The sequence below is a fragment of the Gobio gobio genome, assembly GCF_949357685.1.
Source record: "Gobio gobio genome assembly, chromosome: 25".
Lineage (NCBI taxonomy): Eukaryota > Metazoa > Chordata > Actinopteri > Cypriniformes > Gobionidae > Gobio > Gobio gobio.
The window spans coordinates 1,184,723-1,209,393 of NC_137121.1; the positions used below are offsets into that span (position 1 = coordinate 1,184,723).

At 39.6% G+C, this 24,671-nt stretch overlaps 1 protein-coding gene across 1 annotated transcript; it reads right to left on the minus strand.

Annotated features, from left to right (window-relative positions):
- On the minus strand, positions 1–24,005 carry LOC307122290 (uncharacterized protein). The gene is made up of 18 exons (XM_079810338.1): positions 23,740–24,005; positions 22,331–22,431; positions 14,325–16,012; positions 14,192–14,213; positions 13,991–14,098; positions 10,056–10,152; positions 9,828–9,964; positions 7,029–7,096; positions 6,825–6,944; positions 6,548–6,643; positions 5,687–5,815; positions 5,446–5,598; positions 5,266–5,300; positions 4,987–5,021; positions 4,769–4,835; positions 4,502–4,553; positions 3,056–3,104; positions 1–2,551 (listed from the first exon to the last, which is right to left on the minus strand). Exons 2-18 carry the CDS (start codon positions 22,428–22,430, stop codon positions 906–908), a joined length of 4,602 nt encoding a protein of 1,533 aa, XP_079666464.1. The 5' UTR covers position 22,431; positions 23,740–24,005; the 3' UTR covers positions 1–905.
- Between the last annotated feature and the right edge of the window lie 666 nt (positions 24,006–24,671).

Consider the following 24,671-nt stretch of genomic DNA (forward strand, 5'->3'; position numbering starts at 1 on the left):
AACATTTTTAATTCAACAACAGTTTGGAAAATTGTACACATTGAAAGATCACATTCTAAAATCAGATGCAAAAATCATCAAAATCATTAAATCTACACAGTAACTTTTCCGTCCACTAGAGGTCGCCTGTTTAAAACAAAGGCGTAGTTTGATGACGCCACGTTTGAGCGCAGAATCTTGGGACATGTGGTCTTCAGCTCACAGCCGGTGGAAAACAGTCAGGATAGGACTCGGGCAGAAATGATGTTCATGGATGTTATTATTAACATTACTGTAGTCTGAAGCAGAGCAGGACCGAGCTGTGGAGCTGAGCAAGGCCACAGGAGCGATTGAAGAGCGGGACTGTTATTATGGCATAGTCGCTGGCGGGACTTTTATTATGACACGGTTGCCGGCGCCACTTCCTCTATTCCAGTCATGAGTATGAGGTAAAGCAGCTCTGTTTATCGTATTAGATATATCTGAGTGTGTTGAAAAGAAAGTTATGACGTTCGCTCGGCAGCTGCTATATGACATTCACACTGCAGTGAGAGTACAGCGTTTCTGCTAAATAAAACCGGAAACCGAGGGTGACGCAGATATGATGCAATCGACAGGCGACTCCCTCAAAAGCATAGCTCACACGTCCCGGTTCCACGGTTAAAATAGCAATTTCTCACGATTTACAAATAGTTGGAAACATTTGGGATATTCTGAGTACTCAACTGAACAAAATATATAACACTGGCCTAGTGGTTTTTGGATATTTTACTGCAAAAATCTTACATAGTTCACCTTTAAGGCTGTTAAAGTCTGTTCTGTAGTGAATTGTATATTTATCCTGTATAATGTTTTATATGTAAGCATTTGTATAATGAGAAACATGTCAATCGAAATATCAATCTTAAACATTTATATACAAATATTCATGCATTACTCCATTTATTTACATCTGTTTTTTTACTCCAGATGATTTGATGACTGGTCGAAGCTTCAGGTCTTCTGATTGAGGAGATCTGATCCAGCTGCTGTTCTGGGTTCAGAAGCACAATCATCAGAGCTGAAAACTCAGCAGGAGAGAGTCTGAGTCCAGATTTCAGATGTGTTTTTATCTGATGGATTAGATAACGGTCATCCAGCTCTCTCAAAGCATCAAACAGGAGACTGATTTCAACTGCATTTTCTGAAGAGGAATTCATGATCATGGTTTTGATGTGTTGAACTGCATCTTGACTGGATGAAGATCTGCTTCTTCTCTGTGTCAGGAGGTCTTTTAAAGCTCTCTGACTGGACTCCAGTGTCAAACCCAGTAAGAAGCAGAAGAAGAGATCCATCTGTTTCTGTAGAGCGATGTTCAGCACTTTCCCGAGCGAGCTGTAGTCTGTGAAGCTCAGCTCTCCAAATTCAAGTTTTAGGCTGGAGAGATCTCTGACACGGACTGTATTTCCTCCATTAATGATCTCAGTCACATATAGAGCTGCCAGAAACTCCTGTGTTCTGTGATTCATGAAACAGAAGGACTTGGTTTGGTCTTCAGTCACTTTTATGATCAATGAGTTTGTCACATCACTTTCGTCTCTAATGCCACATTTCTTCAAATCTTCATCACTGAAGAGAAAGCTTCCGTTTACCAGCAGGTCAAACGCTATTTTCCCCAGAGCTATGATGGTCTTCTTCTTCTCTCGATTCGGTTCGGTCTGAGCTAACAGAAATCTGCTGTACATCTGAGTGAGAGTCTCGGGGAAATCTGAACCTGTTCTGATCATTTCCTCTGGAATCGCTGCGATGATTCTGCAGTAATCTGGTGAATAACACATGCTGTTGATGCGTGGTGGTGATTTCTGGATGTGACTGAGGACTTTATTGGCCATAATCGGATCACTGATGCTCTTTCTGAAATATTCCTCCTTCTGTTCATCATTAAAGCCCTGGATCTCTGTCACACGATCAATATATTCAGCAGGAATCTGATTGGCTGCTGCTGGTCTGCTGGTGATCCAGATCTGAGCGTTTGGAAGCAGATTTCCCATGATGAGGTTTATCAGTAGATCAGAGACTGAGGCTGGTTTGTTTGGATCAGTAATGCTCTTTGTGTTTTTGAAATCCAGAGGGAGTTTAAACTCATGTAGTCCATCAAAGATCAGCATGATCCTGTCAGAGTCAGTGGGCTTCAGATGTTCAGTGTTTTTAAAGCATCGCTGCAGAAGCTCCATGAAGCTACACTCCTTCACCGTCTCTTTGATAATGTTCAGCTTCTGGAAAGGGATCAGTAATACATATTCAATCTCAGGGTTTGACTTCTCTTCAGCCCAGTCCAGGATGAACTTCTGCACAGTCACAGATTTTCCAATGCCAGCTTCACCCTTCATCAAAACTGTCCTGATATTCTGGCCTTCAAAGATGTTGATCAGTCTTTTATCCCTGGTGTGAGAATCCTGTTCCTCTGTGATGTGGGGCTCAATGAAGACATGGTTCAGTAGTCGTCTTCTCTCTCCAGGTGATTTATCCTCCTTCAGATACTGAAACTCCTCCTTCAGTCTCAGTTTGAGCATCTTTGATGAGGACTCTGATACTACACAGACACAAACACAGTTCAGATACTTTCACATCACATGCTGGTCATTTATATTTATATGAGTGCAGGGGCGTCGGAAGCAAAACAAAGTGTGTGTCCTCAGACAGGAATATTTTACTGGAGTAGATGCCATTTATATTAAAGTTCAAATGTTCTTGTTTACTGAACTTCTGATTGGGTCTTGTCCCACCCACATACAACAGTTCTGACGCCAATGCATGAGTGACATTTATTTTGCACATATACTGAATCTGTATTAAGAATTGTTTAGATGTTAGAGAACAGAAAACCCTCGAAATTGAACTAAAGTTACTTTTATGTCACATGAGTTTGAGTAAAAGATAAACAGCAGACACGTGTGTTTGTGATTTGATTAAGTGGCTGAATATGACAAGCAATGAGATTCAGGATTTCATATAGAGCTTCTTCAAATGACACAAGCTCAATCTCTAATTCACATCTACAGTAATTCATTTAAATGTCATGAACACACTTGTTTACCTGAGGAGTGACTCTGTTTTCTGCTCTTTGGACTGATCATTGGCTGACTCTAATAAAACAGAACAGGACAGAAACTCCACGTTATGAGGTTAAATGTCATATATCTTATTATAAGGTTTCATACAGGAGCACTCTCACACACACACACACTTACTTACATACTTACTTAGCACACACACACACACACACACACACACACACACACACACACACACACACACACACACACACACACACACACACACACACACACACACACACACACACACACACACACACACACCTCTCTAACACTTGAGCTCTCACACACACACACACACAGATCTCTCTAACACTTGAGCTCACACACACACACACACACACACACACAGATCTCTCTAACACTTGAGCTCACACACACGCATACACACACACACACACACACACACACACACACACACACACACACTGCCCCTGCCCCTAAACCTACCCCTCTCACACACACACACACACACACACACACACACACACACACACACACACACACACACACACACACACACAGATCTCTCTAACACTTGAGCTCACACACACACACACACACACACACACACACACACACACACACACACACACACACACACACACACACACACACACACACACACTGCCCCTGCCCCTAAACCTACCCATCACACACACACACACACTCACACACACTGCCCCTAAACCTACCCATCTCACACACACACACACACACACACACACACACTGCCCCTGCCCCTAAATCTACCCATCACACACACACACACACACACACACTCACACTCACACTCACAGATCTCTCTAACACTTGAGCATACACACACACACACACACACACACTCACAGATCTCTCTAACACTTGAGCTCACACACACACACACACAGATCTCTCTAACACTTGAGCTCTCACACACGCACACACACACACACACACACACACACACAGATCTCTCTAACACTTGAGCTCACACACACACACACACACACACACACACACACACACACACACACACACACACACACACACACACACACACACACACACACACACACACACACACACACACTGCCCCTGCCCCTAAACCTACCCATCACACACACACACACACACACACACTGCCCCTAAACCTACCCATCTCACACACACACACACACACACACACACACTGCCCCTGCCCCTAAATCTACCCATCACACACACACACACACACACACTCACACTCACACTCACAGATCTCTCTAACACTTGAGCATACACACACACACACACACACACACTCACAGATCTCTCTAACACTTGAGCTCACACACACACACACACAGATCTCTCTAACACTTGAGCTCTCACACACACACACACACACACACACACACACACACACCTCTAAGACTTGAGCTCATATTGATGTACACATACTGTACCTTCACTCTGGGATGATGTTGGTCAGGGTTCTTTAATTGTGGATCATTGCTTCTACAGGTAAAAATACAGTTTTTGCACTTTTCAGAAAATGTCATTATGAAAGTTACCTTACATTGTCAATAGAGATTGTGTTTCAGTACACGTATTCCAGTTACACATAAATCAACATAGAATTAAATGGTACGCCTCTGTGAAACGTCTCAGCTAAATATGCCTTAATAAATATTTGCTGTATTATAATGATAATAATGCATAAGCATCTCTACCTTCTGCCTTCATTAGTGTGTGTTTTTGATCTTTCATCTCGTCCTGGAGCAGCAGCTTCTTCTGTCACTTTCAAATGGAGATCACAATAGCTTATTTGTATTATTTGGAAATTATATACAGTTTGATAACATATACAGTTTTGTTTGGTAAGGATGAATGTATTTGTATGTTTGTCATGATATTTTAGTTTGAGCGCAGCACCAAATCAAATACTCACCTTTTCTGTACATCAGTAAGTACGCAGACGTAGAGCTGTGGATAAGAAATATTTTCATGAATATTTGGTACACAAGTCCAAACATATATAACATTTACCGTCAGAGATTCTGCATGTTCACTTCAGTGGCACAGTCATGTTTATTGGAGGACACATTTATCTGCACAGTGCTTTATATAGAGTTACTGTCTTGAGGCATTTGATTACAATTCTTTAAATTAACAGACTTCAGTTTAATTAAAAGTGCATGCTTTGTGATTTATAATGTAAGAATATTACCAGTCAGGGATCTTTTGAGGTTCTGGATTATGAATCTAGAGGAAAGGGGACTTGATAAATTAGTAAATCATGTGACAGAAAGGTCTGAAATATACAATATTTTACTTATTTTCAACAACAGTTATTTCTAATTGTGCTCCTGTACTGAAATATTTCAGATATCAGAACATGAAAACTCACCTTTGTAACAGTTTGATCATTAAAATGATACCAGTTTCCTTTCTCATCTTTAATGACTGCATCATTACGGCCACCATTGACTAATGAGCCGTAGTGATTAATGATGGCATAAAGCTCATACTGTGGGGAAGACTCATACATCACTGAATGAACCTGTTGAGACGAGAGCATGCTGTGAATAAATTACAGTTTTATTTAAACAAAATATACAATGTATACACAAAAATATATTATTTTGTACCTGAAGATTTGGAGGAATGTTAACTTTGCATTCATTTTTCCAGTAGTGAAGTTTATTTCTGATGAACTCCATCTCAAATCTCTTCAGCTGGAGAGTCAAAATGTCCGGCCACTTTTTAATGTCATTTCTCTGTAAATAAAAAGGTATTTTAAATGCACAATTACATACCCTTGAGTATATCTGTACTGCTATATAAGTTAGCTGTATCAATATACATTTTTGCTTTGTTTGTAATTACTAATTCAAAGACTTTGTAACTTCTCAAAAAATCCAAGTACAAGATTTGCATGTACAGCAAATATAATTTCATGAAAATAAATACATTTGCTGTATCAAAGGTTATTCACACTAACCTGAGCCACACTATTTACAAAATAAACTGATTTGATCAGTGTTAGAGTGATAAAGAGAGTAAGAATAGTGGATTGAGCTTTTGACATGACACACACAAGATCAAATCTGCTTTTTCATTATCCCATTCTTCTCCATATTCCCACCGCATATCAGCTCAAAGTGTTAATATTAAAGAAAAATGTTTTAATAATTGAAATAAAACATTGAAATAAATGGTTCTTTAATGAAATTGCATTGATTAGATTGGCTCTTTGAGTGTGACATGCAGCTCATATGGTTTCTGTGCTCAAAACCGTGGCTTATTCCTGGACCTTCGAGAACATGTTTACTGATCAGCAGGATCCGGATGCCTATGGTTAGGGGTGGGCTTCAGGGATACAGACACTACACTTTTATGACACACTTAGTGCAAATAGCCTCTGCAATGCATTTAAGTGGATAAAACCTCTTTTATCAGCACTATTATTTATTAATAGATATAATATTCTAAAATCAAGTAATACTTGCCGTTTCCATGTCTCTCATTGAATCACATGTAACACAGAACAGCTGATCTTCTCCGCTCATGTCATGGATTCCCAAATACTCCATCAAAGCTTCATTCTAAAGTTGAAAGATTTGAATCGCAGTTTACCACTGACACAGTTTAAACATTTTATAAATCTTTTATAACACTGGACAGATTTTGACTCATTGTTTGTCTGTAATCTCTCACATCCTCAGGCCTGAAGTGCACAAGCTTTATTTCAACTGGTGATAGTTGAAGTCAGTCAGTTTCTCTTACCACATCACATGTTCCTCTGTCATCAATAGACAGCGGTATTGATACAAAATCAGTCTCCTCTTCATTGTTGTGAATGCAGCAAGAACACACTGTGGATGTCACTGAGATTCCTCTGAAGATCTAGTGTTAAACAGATTTCCACAGTTAAGAGTGATTATATTGACACTGTATTCAGATCTGTAATAGATGAGAGTCTATAAGTACCTCTGATGGCTCAGGTACTCTGTGTAATATCATCTGCAGATATTCTGCTGCATCCTGCTGCTCACGAACTAATTGAGGAGAACAAACATATATACTGTGTGAAATACAAGAAACTCAGCAGTGAAAATAAAATTATAATCATAAACAATTAAAATTAAGAAGATCAGAGAATTACACAAATAGTAACCGGCTCTACTTGACCCACTCAGAGCAGGACAGTGCTAAATGTTGAGTGGTTATTGTCTAAACTATAGCATACTTATTTGAAATTGCATCAGGACCCAGGAATTAAGTGTCAATCAAACCCTCACATGAATAAATATTCCTCTGTTGGAGTAAGGGTCTGTGCCGCTGTTAGATAACGGTGTAACGGAGGTCAGCTAGTAAGAGCTGTGCATATAAACCTCACTCCCCTGAGTCTGGACCAATAGAAAACCAGTGAAACCAAAGCACTTTACTACACTATGCATCTGCACATTTTCTCCACAATTTGATCGATCGGCTGATTCACTGCTGTCATGATCACACAAATGTCCCTTCTATGTAAATTATAATTTACCAACTGCTTTATTAATAATTTAGTATTAGGATGATGTAAAGTGATGTTGGAAAACAGTGAGTCCATCCTGTTAGGATCCTAATATCCACTGGATAGAAATGAGTGACTTAATTGCTGCTTAAACTAGTTTTGGTGAATACCAGCTTCTTGCACTAAATACTATGCACAAAAGTCAGGGTTCCTGTTGGTTATATGAAGGTACTTTTAAAGACCTTTTTTATATCTAAAGAATAAATTGAAGAGAATACAATATGTCAGTATGTTCCTTAGTGAGTTTAGCAACACTCCAAAGTTTGGAAATATAACTTACAACAGACAGACATCCATTACTTTTTAATTAATTTGACAAAAAAACAACAAACAAAAAAACAACAGCAACAACCACAAAAAATAGTAAATGTTTCTTGATTTCAAGATCAGGACAAAGATAATGAGGAAGATGTTTTTTTAGTGGCAGTGCAGCATGTGTTCCCTGTCAGTCAATGTGTGTTTGCATACACACTGCGCAGCCTGTTCACACACACATCATACATCATCAGCGCGTTCACGCTGTGCAGATGGAGCGAGAATAGCAGGCAAACAGCAACAACTTAAATTTCTCTCTTAACCTACATCAAGTGGAACTGGCAAAGGCTCTACGATCTGTCCATCCTCATCAGAGCCAAGCAGACTCTCATCTTGGAAACCCTGTCATGCAAGTGATATTACACACTGACACGGTTTGTCACTACACAGTCTAATTAATGTTTTAAAATGTTGTTTGCGTTGGTTCGGTTAGTACTGTTACTAACTGTACTGTAAAGTTTTCTCACAGGTGAATGACACATGATTTAATCTGTTTCTGTTTCTTCTGTTTATTATCATGTGTGGCTTTGGACGTGCAGAATAAAGTTAGCATTTCCCAGATCACCTATTGCACCTTTAAAGCGTTAGTTCACCCAAAAATGAAAATTCTGTCATTAATGACTGAGCCTCATGTGGTTGGACACCCGTCAGACCTCCGTTCATCTTCAGACACAAATGAAGATATTTTAGTGTAAATCTGATGCTCTGAAAGGCCTCCATTGGCACAATGCACTTTACACTCTCAAGACCCTTAAAAGACACTAAAAACGTTGATACAAAGTCCATCTCACTACAGCGGCTCTACAATAACTTTATGAATCGGCGATAATAGTTTTTTTGCGCAAAAACCCCCCTAAATAACGACTTATATAGTGATGACGATTTCAAAACAAGGCATCATGAAGCTTCGAAGCGTTATGAATCAGCGAGTCGAATCAGCGGTTTGAATCGCCAAATTTCAGCAGTTTGGCGGTTAGACACGCGATCCGAATCATCATTCGGCTCGCTGATTCATAACGCTTCGAAGCTTCATGATGCCTTGTTTTGAAATCGTCATCACTATATAAGTCGTTATTTAGGGTTTCTTTTTGCGCACAAAAACTATTATCGCCGATTCATAAAGTTATTGTAGAGCCGCTGTAGTGAGATGGACTTTGTAACTTTAGTCTTTAGTGTCTTTTAAGGGTCTTGAGAGTGTAAAGTTGAGCCAATGGAGGCCTTTCAGAGCATCAGATTTACACTAAAATATCTTCATTTCTGTTCTGAAGATGAACGGAGGTCTGACGGGTGTCCAACGACATGAGGGTAAGTAATTAATGACAGAATTTAAATTTTTGGGTGAACTAACCCTTTAATGCCTAAAATCAACAAACCATTAGAGCTTAGTGACTATCGGCCAATGTTTGAAAGCTTTGAAAGGCTTGTTAAAAGCTATGTAGTGTCAAAAACTCAACATTTATTGGATCCTTTTCAATTTGCTTATCAGTCAAAGAAGGGAGTGGATGATGCAAGATTAACATTGTTGCATATTATTTTCGCACATCTTGAAGGTTCCAAAAATCATGTGAAAATCCTATTTGCTAATTGTTTTCATTAGAATTTAATAATATCCTGCCATCATTTTGGAATAAAGACTAGCCAAAGACAGGACTTTGGACAGGAAACAGAGATCAATGAGTGTGTGTGTCACTGTCTGTGAATGGGTATAATAAATGTCAACAACAACAATAATCACTCTATGAATTTAAGAGTTTCTGCTCTGATTTAAGATCTTTAAGGCCTTCATATGTGCAAGATCAAATTAAGACTTACAACGTTTTTAAGACCCACAGAAACCCTGAAAGGGGTGCATCTGTTTTAATAAATGTACCCCAAAAACGATTAAAAAGACTAACCATTGGAGATGTTTAGAGCCTTTGTGACCTCTCTTGTGGAAACAGCCGTTCGTTCATGCTGTAAACTCCAGAATAAATCAGCCAGCGCCTTCAGTAAGTGTCCTTTTGAGGATTTACCGCTGACTTCATCCCTCAATCTAAACACAAAGCTCAATGATAAATAAAATACAGTGGACACATGACTATGATATATTCACTGAATTATAAAGCATGAAGTATATTTCCCACCTCAGCACACGATCCCTAAAATCATCTGTCATGAAGAGCGTCTGCAGAACTGCATTCAAGTAGCAGGTCATCCCCTGATTGATCAACCCACAGGGATCTGAAATGAGAATTGATATGTGAGAAGTCTCTGATATATGATAATTACAAGATTAATGAACAACAAACAAAATTCTATGTTATTATTATTTAAAGGGGTCCTGAATTGAGAAATCACATTTTCCTTGAGCTTTTGACATATATATGAGGTCATGATACTATAAGAACATCCTGTAAGTTTCAGAGCTGAAAACTTCCTTGTTAATCCAAAATCAGCTTTTACTGTGACCAAGCCAGTGACTTAATGCTCAACTCTACATTGTTTCGTAGGATGAAAATAATCTGTTATTTAAACACCTTTTTGCACTCGCACTCATTTGCATTCACACCTCTGCCTGAGTCAAAGTGTGAAGTGATGTTTGTGTGCTTCTACTTCTGCCTCTATTTGTTTTTATTTTTTTCCATGCAATGGAAGTCAATGGGGTTTTATGTTGTTTGGTTCCCAAGGCTCTTCAAATATCTTCTTTTATGTTCCACAGAAGAAAGAGAGTAATACAGGTTTGGAATGGGTGAGTAAATTATGATTTTTTTGGGTGAACCTTCCCTTAAAGCTCTACTGACAGAATTTGTGGCATAATGTGAAGCCAAAAGACTCAAACATTATAGGCAATGTGTCCACATGAGACTCGTGGCATAGACATGTCAGGGGCACGGCTAGGGTTTCTGGGTCCCCTGGCTAATTTGTAATCCGGGCCCCAAGGCCTCAACCCCCAATTATCTTATCTTTTTGCCACATGTAACACCAATCATTATCTATAAGCATATATTCAATAAGAGACAATGAAGAACTACATTTGTCAGTTTATTAAATTAACTGAAATTATGCACTCATAATAACTATATAGAAATAATTACATGCTACATATAGTCCAGCACCATTAAACCGTCTCACACACAAACACTATTTAAACTGTCTGGAGGTTTTATAAGTGTTATAAAATAACTTCCAATTTCTTATTTCCAAGTGCCAAGTGCTGTTTTTCTCACAGCTAAATCGTTGATCAGATGTTTGTAATGAAGCTCTTTTGCCAAATTAGACAGCATGGCCAGACCATTTCGTCTTTCCTCAGGCATTGTTGGTCTGAGGTACTTCTTTGCTTGATAAAGTTTTACTGAAGGCTCTCCACACCCACACACACACACACACACACACTTGCAACACTCACAGGCAAAGTGCAAAATATGGAACTCTGGAACTGCATCTTATTTGATTCAAACACTACATTTTTAATAATAATAATTATTATTAGCTGAGTGAATAATATGTTTAACACACCTGCAAAACGTGAAAATTAGCTAAAATTGGCCTTTGCGTCTCCCTCCGATCACCACCAGAGGGCTCCCTCACCTGAGTACTAACTCTATCATGGACTTAATTTCCCATAAACCCTGTACCTGGTCCTGATTACCCTCACACCTGATTCCCATCTCCTGGACTATAAAACACACACTCACACTCTCACACATTGCGAAGTCTTGTTTTGCACCGGATGACATTTTCCTTGTGATCTGTATTCTTGTGTTTGACCCTGGACTGTTTATTCCTATCTTTATTGTTTGCTGCCTGCCCTGTTGAGTCTTAGCCTGGATATCTGGATTTACCCTGCCTTGTCTCCTGCCTTCCCTGACCTTTGCCTGTCCCTGTTTATGATTCTGCTCTGTCTTGGATATTGTTATCGCTGGTGATTGACCTCTGCCTGTTTGACTAGGATTGTTTAATAAAGCTGCACATGGATCCTATCATGTCTGACGCCTTGTTACAAAAACAGCAACAGGATCATTCAATCAGTGATTTGAACGCAAAAACCAAATAGATATTTATATACATGAATGAATCATTCAGACAGGTTTTATCAACGGGTTTCTCCTATTCATTGAAATTAACCAATTCAAATTATGAATTTACAAATCGGACATCATTACAATTGTGGTGAATTCTTTAATTATATGGCTTTCAGTATTATATTTGTATTTTATATCTATTCAGGGTGTATTACGTAAAGTACTTCATACATATGGAAAGAACGTACTACGCAGTTTCTAGTGGATACAGTTTTGGCGTAAGTGATGCGTTCTCTGTTACGTGTACGGATCGGTCAGAATATGACGTAGTTTCCACCCGTGCAGCATCTCTGAGTGCAAGACAAAGTTATGGACGCAGTAAGTTTATTTATGACTTTGTTTGTAATACTGGATGTTTATACTGCTACTACTGTCTCTAGCATTAAGCCTGTTAGTCGCGGACTCACGGGTGTTTCACAATCTTTATGACATTAGTTTGCCACGGGAAACGCATGCAAAAGTGCCGCTAGCATCGCGGCTTATCTTACTAATATTGGTTATACCTCGTTCAGCTATGTTTATGATTCTCAGATATTCTATATTTGTTGGATGGTGTAATGTAACTTACGTTGTTTATATGCTCTTTTTATATTCTGTTTATTTCCATGTTTCTATTCTACTACACAGACTATGAGAGAGCTGTTAATATTGTTTAATTTGTAATTTACTGTTGTATCACAATAGTATGTGGACATCTAAGTTTGACATTTAGTTATTTACTTCTGTTGAATTTGCTTATTACAGAAACTACCTCAGTTGTATACTGCCATTAGCCTGACAAGCCAGAGCCACATCAAGATGTTGGGTCTGGGAACTCACCATTGGCAGGGCTCAATCCGAGGGGCGGGATAAACAGTTGTCTTTCAGATTCACTCTGCACGCAATTGGATAGCGCTACAACCAATCAGAGAGCAACGTGAAGCGGAGCTAGTTGATAGATTAAACTTTCGCCGTGTTCAGTCGGCAAAACTCTGAACACATCTTCCGTTGATAACTTCAGTGCCGTTCTTTGTTCTTTTCTCAAAGAAAATCTTAAGTCAAAGTCTTCCACAGTCGCGGCCAAAGCCGATTCGAAAGACTGCTGTTTGCCAGCTTCTTTGTTTACAGTAGCACGCAGAACCGACACAACTCTGCCGTCATTATGTTAAGCCCGCCGACCGACTCTATACACGCTGTGATTGGCCTGACCAGAGTTTGGTTTTTCCAGCTCGCAAGTCTATGGAGAGTTGCTAGACTACCCTCACTGCAAATTAGATTTGCTGCCGCTAGGGTGTGTCTAGATTTCTAGGCTATACTGCCATGTGTACAAGTTTGAAACTTGCACTATTAAAAGGTGGAAACAAAATCTGATGACACCTCCTCCCTGATCAGAGTACACCATTAAAGAACTGCCATTCAGTGGGGCGATCCCCAACAACAATGCTTATTTCATGAACTATATCGGGACAATTAAGGCAGATATATACGACTAGTACTACATTGTACATTTTGATCGATTACTCGCAGAAAGTGGCCCTAAGGCTTCGGAAAGACTGAATATAATTTCAGTCTTGATGAAAATAATTTTCAATATTTTTTTGAAGCTCAGTGCTACATTACTCGATTGCATGGAAAAAAACATATAATTGGAAATAGTTAAACTTCCAGTGGATAAACAATTAAAACTGCTTTGGGCTAGCTTCAGATTCATAGCACAAAACTAGGAACACACATCACCTTTCTTTGACAAACTGGGTGACTCGCTGGCCTCCCCGCCTTGCTCTCTCCTCTTTTTCATGTTAATCTTTCCTTTTTTGGTGTCTTAATTTTGCCTGCACAATATCTTGCCATTCCTGATGTGCTATGAGTCAAAACTGTGAAGTGCACTGCTGCATTTCTAAATAACCAGCAATAACATCTCTTGGAATCATCCTAATCATCCGCCCGTGTGCCCCTGAACATAATCTACGAAGTGAACCAACCCACTGGAATTATGTCTGTAACGTAAATTTATTCACCTAGAACTGTAGTTTCACCCCGATAAAGACATTGAGGAGCTCCTGGAGACCAGCGAACATCAGAGCAAGTAGAGGGGATAGACTGATACTCTCCTTCAAAGTCAATGTCTGCAACACTCAAATTCACAGCCTCATCCATGACTGCCACAATTCAACAAAGAATATATCACACAAAATGAACAGGAAAAATATATGACTCACCAGTACTCAAACTGCCCCGTCCCTGGAGAAAACATTTGATACTAATTAGCAATCAAGATTAGAAGAAACCTATTACTCATCCTCACAAAGCTTCTCATGTATTTTTTCTTCAGCTGATGAATGATCATCCTACCTCTGTGGTGACGCTGATGACATCACTGTCTACGGTGTAGTTGAGTTTCCCCAGCGCTGCACATTTGATCTCATACTCAGTTTCTTCTCTCAGATCAGTCAGAGTAACTGTGAGTTCATCCTTCATCACAGGTTTAGATGTCCAGAGTGTGTCCTGCTTCCGTTTATACAGTAATCTGAGCTCCACTGTAGCAGGACATGAGGGAGGAACCTTCAGAACCAGACTATTCTCTTTGACCTCTTCAGTGATTGGACAGGCTGGCTGTGATGGAGGAATAAAGCAAACAGCTTCATCACATTCACTTTCATACAGCAGAATGCAGGAACCAGGATTATTCTTCATTTCCTTTGAGGATACAATGAACTTGGCTGGTTTACGGTCTTTTGAATCCATCAAGTTCTTAAATATCATCAAGTTGGTCCTCATGGTCTTGTGGATCACAGGAGTGAGCCAAGACTTTTGCTCTGAATCAGGACTGTTCTCATTTATTTCTCCTTTTGCTGACATACTCAGATAGGTGGATTGTTTATGAAGCAGAACATCTAACCAGTTCAGTGATGTGAACATGTAACAGACCAGATTTCCAACTTCCAGATCCATCCAGATGGCATCTATGTTGTTTTCTACCTCAACACCCTCCAGTTGTCTGAGCATTACTTTAATGACAGCAGACTCTCTTTCTCTCTCTTTCAGCCATTCTGCCAGGTCTCGTCCACTGAATGGAGACTCATTATGTTCTTGTAGAAGATCATTCAGGTCAGTTTCCTTCATCACGTCTCCACGGATGTTTGGCAGCAGAGAGCCGAGTTTCTTCATGAGTTTTAGTTTGTACATGTAGCAGTTTTGCTTAATTTGCAGAATTTTATCCTGAAATTCAGCAAAAGTTGAAGCAGGCAAATCTTTCAGAAGGTCATTGCATTTCATCTCAGTTGTATTTAAACTCTCAATCGCTGATTCGGTTTTAATAATTAGATCCATGCTGATGTCTTTCTGAAGTTTTGAAGCTCTTGAGAGAAGTTTGTCCAGAGGATAAAGCCAAACTCTCAGAGGAACTGCCAGCTCTTTCTTTTCTCCCAGCAGTTTTGGAAGATCAGAGAAAACCTTCAACGCATCTTCAAAAGAGGTCGGGTTAGACGGTAACTGGAAGTCGCCATAAAACGTGCATGTGAATTTTTTGACTGCGTTCTTCTGAATGTCATCCATCTTCAGATTAACATTTACATCTACTGAAATGCATTTGAGCTTCTCAAGGGCCACTTTTGCTTGTCCTTCTACTGTCTTTATCTCCTCATCTGAGGAAACTTCTCTGTCAAACACAAAGCAGGCGTCTGCTCCATACAGCACTGCTGTCACCACGTGTGTCGCTGTGTCATTATCAAACACCTCATGATGAACTATATCTGCAGGTGCCAAGTGATTCATGGTTAGTTCTTCAAACCTGCTGGTTGAATGATAATGTAGCGTCAGTCTCTGCTGTTTGAAAGACTTCTTGGTGTCGTTGAGATATTTGGCTGATCCTGTGACATTGATGAGTCCACCTAAAACACTCAGTTTCAGAGAGCCGTCAATGTTCAGTAAGCTGGATTTGTCCTCAATGGAGTCTGAAGCTTTGACATTGAAATCTGTGTTAATTTGGGGACGGACTCGTAAACTCTGCTGTAGCTTCTCTGGATCCCACAATGTGATTCCTGCAATAAGTGTTTAATACAGTACAGTCATTATCTATGTTTATCAACTCAATATTGATTAAATGACCCCACTGTAGTGTGTCATGTGCATGTGTTTAAAAAAAAGTCTTCAGGGGCCTTCTTTTTAGTGTGTTGGTAAGCGATCACTATGGAAAGTATGCCTGTTCTGCATATGAGGAGTTTTTGGACGTTATGGAACGCGCCTCGGCCAGACTAGATCTGCAATCTAGACTACTGATTTCTATATGGAAATAACCGCTCAACACCCATGAGCCTTCCCTTTCTTTCCAATATCCATATGGAGATAGCCCTATTCTGCTAATTATTCAGCCCTATTGTATTCAGCCTGCATCCATCGATTTCAGCATTCAAATTATGTGAATGTCGAGGGGATTACTTGAGCGCGGATATGTGTCTCTTCCATTGAAGAGACACTTGTGAGCTATCTCTCAAAGGGGGAAACATCGTCACTGAAGGCTCTGACCCTGCTCTCTAAGGCCCATTAGAACAACATTGCTTAAATGGCAGGGCATACGTGGCAGTAGGTCAAGCTGGTGCTGCTTTGCTCACTATGTTGTTGCTGCAAGAACACCAAGCCAATCTGCTGAGGAACATGGATCTCGACCAGGGTCTTTCCCCTGATGTGCTGGCTGAGCTGCGTTACACCACAGATCTCACTCTCCTGGCCACTACATAGATGCTGCCTGGCTAGCATCGGGGAAAAAGAGAAGAACTTTCTCCTCGATACCCCCATTTGGCTTTCTGAACTATTTGGCCCATCCGTTGAGGCTGTGGTCGATAAGTGTGAGGAGGCAAAGGTGTGAGCGGCAGCAAATAAAACATTTATACAGCACTGGCCCAGGTCCATGCCCAAACTGCCCGCGGGCTCATGACCAAAGACGAGGCCAGAGGGCTCGTTTCACTCGCGCCCTCCTCCACCGAAGAGCAGGTCGCAGATGAGGTGTGAGGCAAGAAGAAACATGACGTCAGGGAAGTGATTCAATCTAGACTCTCACAGCACACTAGAGTTGAAGAGGGTAAATAATTCCTATCCTCCTTCCCTTTGAGGGCGAAAAAAGTTACATCATTCATCATTCTTCCTCTCTCCTACACCCCCCCCCCCCACTATCGATTGACTCTGCCTTTAACATAAGTGGTTGGGGTGAATTTTCAGGCCTTAGGGCTGGACCGATTATGTTATTGGATGAGATAAGATCTGCCTTCTGATGGTTCGGCTCTGGGAGCCCCCTTGGTAGGGCTGTCCCTATTATAATACATAGTTAGGCCTCCTCTCATTCTAGAGAGTCATCCTGTTGAGGCCTCTGCCCATCCGAGCCTCCTTTTTCTTACACCTGAGCTCTTTAAGGTTGAGCATGGTTGATACATTTGCCAAGAAGGGCCATTATACTCAGTACTCCTTAGAATTTGGTGTACTTTTGTATCAAGTAGCAAGGCTCTCTGCAAGCCTCCTTGACAAGTTAAGTCTAGTATATTAGCCAGTACTCCCATTACAAAGAGGGTCAGTACGTACTGTAGAGTGCTTTACTCCATAGGGCACAGCACAATCTGCAGTATCAGGCCTGCTGGGACCTCCTTTAACAACATATTTGCTTCAGCACTGCCCTCGTTCTAGAGGGTTGTCATGTAGAGTACTCCACTCCCCCAGTGCTACTTTAGTGCCCTCTAGGTCCTGAAGAACCCTTTTTCGGGCTGAACTGAGTTGGAGGGTTGATATGCTGAGTCTCTGCTTTCTAGCACTTCCGTCTCTGGAATCTGGTATGAAGTGGTTACTGCCTGTCGCAATATCTTCCCATTGGAGACCTCTGTGAGAGTGCTGAATCTGGAGATTCCGCTTAGGCAGACAGGTTGTAGTCTGTAGTCTGTAGTCTAGGATGGCAGGAGTCAGCCTCCCTGGTGATTCTAGGGGTTGATGGCTTAAATCCCCCTGAAGTAACAGACCAGGTCTCTTTGCAAGCCTGGCCATATTCCTTTAAAGGAATCTTTCAGTAGGTAAATGATTCCAAGCCTTTGAGCTCTGCCCTTGAGCCAAGCCTACTGCTTGGCCCTGCAGGGACTGTCCTCATTTGTAGTATGTAGCTTGGGCAGTGGCTGTAGGGAATAATGTTACTGATAGCCTGCTGGTACTTTTGAAAAGCAAACGTCTCCCTAAGAAGGGGAACGAGACACTGCATCTCATTGCCATGCTTTTCGAGGTCCCTGCCACTTCTTCTTCAGATGAAGAAGTAGATGACATGTTCCTCAGGCACCCTTTTATACTCATGGTCACACTGGTAGAGACATCATAGGCTTTTGCCAGCCAATGCAATTGTCACATTAGACACATGCTTCAGACACCAGTCACGCTGAGGCATTCCCCCATAGTGTCTCGTTCCCCTTCTCACCTCAGTCACTGTGGTCCCTCACCTCTGTTTGACGACCGCGCCACACTACATATTTTAGCATTGCAAACTTGATATTGCAGCCTGTTCATTACCAAAATAAAATGTACAGTCAATCAAAACATTTAAAACATTACACTACTCAATTTAAATAGTCCATTCAATCCGTGCCGGCCCACTGTGCACATTTTTGCTCATGATGATTTGTTTCCGCTTATATTGGAATGTGCGTGAAGTACAAAGCCAAGTTTACATAATAAATAACAGTTTAGCATCCAAAAACATAGTGAATATAGAAACATTTGGATCTGTGCCGAATGAGAGAGGTAAGCTGCGTCAGCCCAACGCAAGTTACTTTCAGTTTGTTTTGGCCTGTTTAGCTACTTTTAGTTCTTTATTCTTATTCTGTTCTGATGGATACATTTTAAGATTTGTTTCGGGGTGAGAGGAACTAAAATAGATGTTTATAGTATTTGTAATGTTTGTGCATTATAACATTTATTGTTTCTGAATGTAATAAAAATGCGACTTACAAGTGACTTATCTGTATTTTCAATCAAATCTTTTTGAGCTCCTTGGATTCAATCCACTTTATTTTCCTCATTTGGAATAAAATTAAATTACATAATAAACTGTATTATGCTATATTATTTCATTATTTATTCATAAATGTAAGCTAAGCATCATGTTTGTGATATTTTTTTCCATCATGTACGATAGATTCTGACAATTAGGCTAACTAAAAATGTTATCTGTATATTGTACTGTTTAGTATATACAACCCCAAATCAGAAAAACGCAAAAAAAAAAGAAGTGATTTCTAAATTTACTTTGACTTGTATTTCATTGCAGACAATATGAACACAAAATATTTCATGTTTTGTCTGGTCAACTTCATGTCATTTGTAAATATGCATCCTTTCCTGTCATTCAGACCTGCAACACATTTCAAAAAAAGTTGGGACAGTAAAGCATTTACCACTTTGTAATGTTGCCATTCCTTTTCACAACACTTAAAAGACGTTTAGGGACTGAAGACACCAAGTGATGAAGTGTTTCAGGTGTAATTTTGTCCCATTCTTCCTGCAAACAAGTCTTAAGGTGGGCAACAGTTCGGGGTCTTCGTTGTCCACATTCTCTATTGGAGACAGGTCGGGACTGAGGCAGGCCAGTCAAGTACCCGAACCCTCTTCCTCCGCAGCCAGGACTGCAGAATGTGTGCAGAATGTGGTTTTGCATTGTCTTGTTGAAATATGCATGGACGTCCCTGGAAAAGATGTCTTCTTGAAGGCAGCATATTATGCTCCAAAATCTCTCTGTACTTTTCAGCATTAATGGAGCCTTCACAGAAGTGCAAGTTACCTTTGCCAAGGGCACTGACACAACCCCAGACCATGACAGACCCTGGCTTTTGGACTTGTTGCTGGTAACAGTCTGGATGATCCTTTTCTTCTTTGGTCCGGAGCACACAGCGTCCATTCCGCCCAAAAAATACCTGAAATACTGCTTCATCTGAGCACAGTACACGTTTCCACTGTGTGATGGTCCATCCCAGATGCCCCGAGCCCAGAGAAGTCGACGGCGCTTCTGGACACTGTTAACATAGGGCTTCCTTTTGGCACAGTACAGTTTTAACTGGCATTTGTGGATGTAACTACGTATTGTGGTACTTGACAAAGGTTTGCCGAAGTAGTCCTGAGCCCATGTGGTGATATGGCTTCTAGATGATGACGATTCTTGATGCAGTGCCGCCTGAGGGATCGGAGATCACGGTTGTTCAGCTTAGGCTTGCGCCCTTGTCCTTTACGCACTGAAATTCCTCCAGATTCCTTGAATCTTTTAATTATGTTATGCACTGTTGAATGTGAAATATCCAAATCTCTTCCTATCTTTCTTTGAGGAACATTGTTTTTAAACATTTCAATAATTTTCTCACGTATTTGTTGGCAAACTGGCGATCCTCGGCCCATCTTTGCTCCTAAAGGATTAGACCTTTCTTGGATGCTGCTTTTGTAGCAAATCATAATTACAATCACCTGTTGACATCACCTGTTTCAAATCACATCATTATTTAACCATATTACCTCATTACTGGGGTTGGGAACCGAGAACCGGTTCTTATGCAGAACCGAAACTGATTTTTGAAAAATACCGGATCAGCGCGAAATTCCTAAGTTTCGTTCCGAAAACGGTTCTGGTGCAATGTGTGTGCGAAGCGCTGGAAGCGTATCCTTTAATAGCGAGTGACAGCCAGTGTTGCCAAGGCCGTGGTTTTCCCGCGGAATTGGGCTACTTAAACACTGTTGCCGCGGGCTGTGTTTCAAGTCCGCGGGTTGAAGCGACCCCAATTATGTGATATTTAGCCCCGAAAATGCGAATTTTACCGGAGAAGCCTCCCTGAAACGCAATTGGGCTTGTTTTGGGCTAGTTTTGAATAGCAATTGTGCTGGTTTTGTTGTGAAAACCTGGCAACCCTGGCTCACCTCATCATGAATATTAATTACGTTGCCTGCGGCTTCAAGGAGTGCAGCAGTTCAGCACTGAAAGCCCTCGCGCTACACATTTACGGTTTTGCGTCAGATATTTTCTTGTTGACCACCAGCATGGCTAAGAGAAAGTCACAAGTATGGATTAATTTCCAAAGAATGAATGATAATGAAGCAAAATGTAACACATGTGAAAAGTTAATAACATGCAAAGGAGGCTGCACTAGCAATCTGACAAAACATTTGCTACAGCACAGAATCAACCTCAGCCACAGGCTTATACCAGATCTATAGTCTGGTATATATATATATATTTGTCAACCGTTGAGTCACCATGGTTTAGGTAAGCGTTTAGGCACAATTACCTTTGTAATGCTGAATTGCAATTTTTTATTTAAAAGTTCACTGAATAACTGAATAACTATTAAATTAATATACAACTAATTAATAAATATAACTAATAAATATAATTTATAACTTGGTTTTATTCAGTGACAGAGAGATAAAATGTAATAAGACAATTTCAGAGGTGTTCATTTGAAAAAAAATGTATCGCAAGAATGGCTTAATTAATACTGTAATATATGTACAGTACAGGACTTTTTTGACATTGCCAACCTGTAAATTAATTTTAGAGCAAGTAATAAACACAAAATCGATTGTTTGAGTTGCGTATTGTGCCTTTTTCCTTTACCACTATTTGTTTAATAATTTTAATGGAACCGGAATCGGAACCGGAATCGTTAGGCGGAACCAGAACCGGAACCGGAATCGTTAGGCGGAACCGGAACCAGAACCGGAACCGGAACCGGAATCGTTAGGCGGAACCGGAACCAGAACCGGAACCGGAACCGGAAAATTTCTCACGATTCCCAACCCTACTCATTACTAGCCCTAAATTGCTCCTGTCCCAACTTTTTTTAAATGTGTTGCAGGTCTGAATGACAGGAAAGGATGCATATTTACAAATGACATGAAGTTGACCAGACAAAACATGAAATATTCTGTGTTCATATGAAATACAAGTCAAATACTGTCTGCAATGAAATACAAGTCAAAGTAAATTTAGAAATCATTTCTTTTTTTTTGCGTTTTCCATATTGTCCCAACTTTTTCTGATTTGGGGTTGTAATACGGCAAATCTAGGCTATTTTACAGAGCTGTCAACACTAGTTGAGGAATACCCCATACATATATGAAACAATATCTTATAAAATGAGCCTACCAGTGTACAAAACTACAAGTTTCGTGTTTTTCGTTTCCCCCATTTTATTCGTTGCACTAATTTCTGAAAATGTTTTATCTACACTAGTTGTCTACATATTTTAGATCAATCAATATTCAGAAACATAGTCGTTACATTTGTGTGCTCTGGTGTTGACCTGCTTCTCAGGGAACCTTGGTTATATTAGTAAGCCGAGAAGTGTGTGTACCTGGTATGAGAGTATCTTTCCTGCAGTCATACAGCATCCCCAGCTGGAAGGGTCTCCCTAGAGCCGCTGTTTCAATCACATTCACTCCCACTGTATCCATACTAACACACACACACACACACACATTATTTAAGTCACTAACTATCAGTATAAACCAGGCGTGTGAAATATAAAGAATAGAATTGAAAATGATTTCTACATTTCATTTGCTGAATTTGAATTGAGGTGGCAAACAGGATGCAGAATTGCAATTCTAGTTTGACAAAGACACACTTTGATTGATAAAGGCTTGTCTGAAAGTAAACAAAAGTATAAATAAATGTTAAAGTTTTAAGGTTTTATAGACCTTACAGAGAGAACTTGGCTACTTCTCTACACTGTAAAAAATCAATGTGATTTTTATGGTAAAAGAAGTCAAAAAACCCTTTTAATCAGTTAACAGAAATGTTCTATAAGTTATACGGTGAATAACTGTAATAGATCTTTTGGAAATTAAAAAGAACAAGTCACTGTGAAAAAACGTAAATTAACATTCCCAGGATTCCCTGTGAGACATTTCACATGTGATGTATTTTGTTGAAATTCTGAGTGTTTCTGTTTTTTCAGCAGTTATGTACATTAGGGTTTGCTCTAATGTCGTTCCGTCATGTGTGTTGGTGTTTGTGTGAATGACACTGTTAAACGTTTATACATTAGTATTAACCGTGTCAGCTTGTGGTAAAGCTGCTTGTGATGAGCTTTGATTCATCATTACGACTCTCATCTCCACTGTGATTGGTGGTTGTCAGTGTGTTACAAAGGTACAGAACAGATATTATTAATTAACATTATATCAGTTAATGAAATATGTTTGTTTTTTACTGAAAAATGTAAGTCAAATTTGTAAAACCTAAAATGTTGCTACTGTATTTTACGGTACATTTCTGGCAACCATGATTCCTCTTTTTTTTTTTTTTTTTTTTTTTCGATAAATTTAACTGAATTTTTTTACATTGTATATTTGATACATATATAGACTGCAGTGGAAGAATATTTTATTTCCCAAAATGCATTATCTACTACATTTCTGTCAAATCTGTAAATTCCACTTCCTGTAATTCCGTCCAATCCAACTATCTTGTGGCTATTGCGATTAAAATTCACAATCACAAATGGAAGCCAGATCTACAGTTCTGAACTTTATTATTACTTTTCTCTGTTCACTATTCTTTACAGACAGAAGGTTAGTGTGGACAAATCATGCTGAGTTAACTATTAAAATCCAAATTAATATATTTTACTAGATTTCTAACAAAGTCATTCCATCATCTTTGATTTAGGATGTGTATGCGCTTACCAGATATGAGGAATCTCGAGCCAGTGTGTATAATTCTTTCTGATATGAAATCATATTAATATTGTTCACTTACCCGTGGTTCTCTTCAGCGCTTCCTCATCAACTGATGTAGAACTAGAATGGTTGATTTCTGTCGAAAGATATTGTGTTGATTCGTTAGGAAAAAGAGATTACTTAAATCAGGAGATATTATCATCTGTAAAGCCACATCTAGAAACACGTATTATAATTATTATTATTTCGTCCTTGAGCTGTTTCCGTGTTTTTTCTCTCCTCGGATCTGTTTTACCTTCACTTTCAGATTCTCTCTAATGTGTGTGTGTGTGTGTGTGTGTGTGTGTGTGTGTGTGTGTTCAACTGCCGTCACAGTCGCGGAAGGAGTGGCGCTCGCGCGGCGTTTGCTTTCTTCATCTCAGTTGAAATGTAGACTAGCCCTTATATTTCTAACTCATGTAACATTAACAAGAAAGCTCTAAAAACAATTGAAATATGTAAGTATTTGAAATATGTAAATTTATTTACTAGTTGCATATCAACATTATATATGCCTACATAAAAAAATGCGCCAAATGAACAAATCTTCGGAAGATAGCCTATAATTTATTTAACATAATCAATGGGTGCCGGTAATTGGGAAATGATAGTGACATTTGAATACCAGTGTTTTCAAAATGAAACAAAAGAGCAGTTAGTTTTGAGTGCTTTGTCTAATGTAGAGAATTGTTTTTAGCCTTTTGCAAAAATGTTGTTTTTATAAATGCAGATAATGTGCTTGTAGTTTTGCAGACTTGGTCTCAAGATTCGGTATGAGTGAATGGTTTCACTGAGTGGCCTCACATAGCCTACCTGTTAGTGTAAGCATTATTTTAAAAACTGCAATACAAACAAGTTATGACAGATATTTGGCACCATCTTGTGTTTCGAACAATATTTACATTTACCTTAAAAAAGGCATTGGAGGACTTTCGATTAACCAAGCTTTCCACAAAATAAACTTACAGTTTA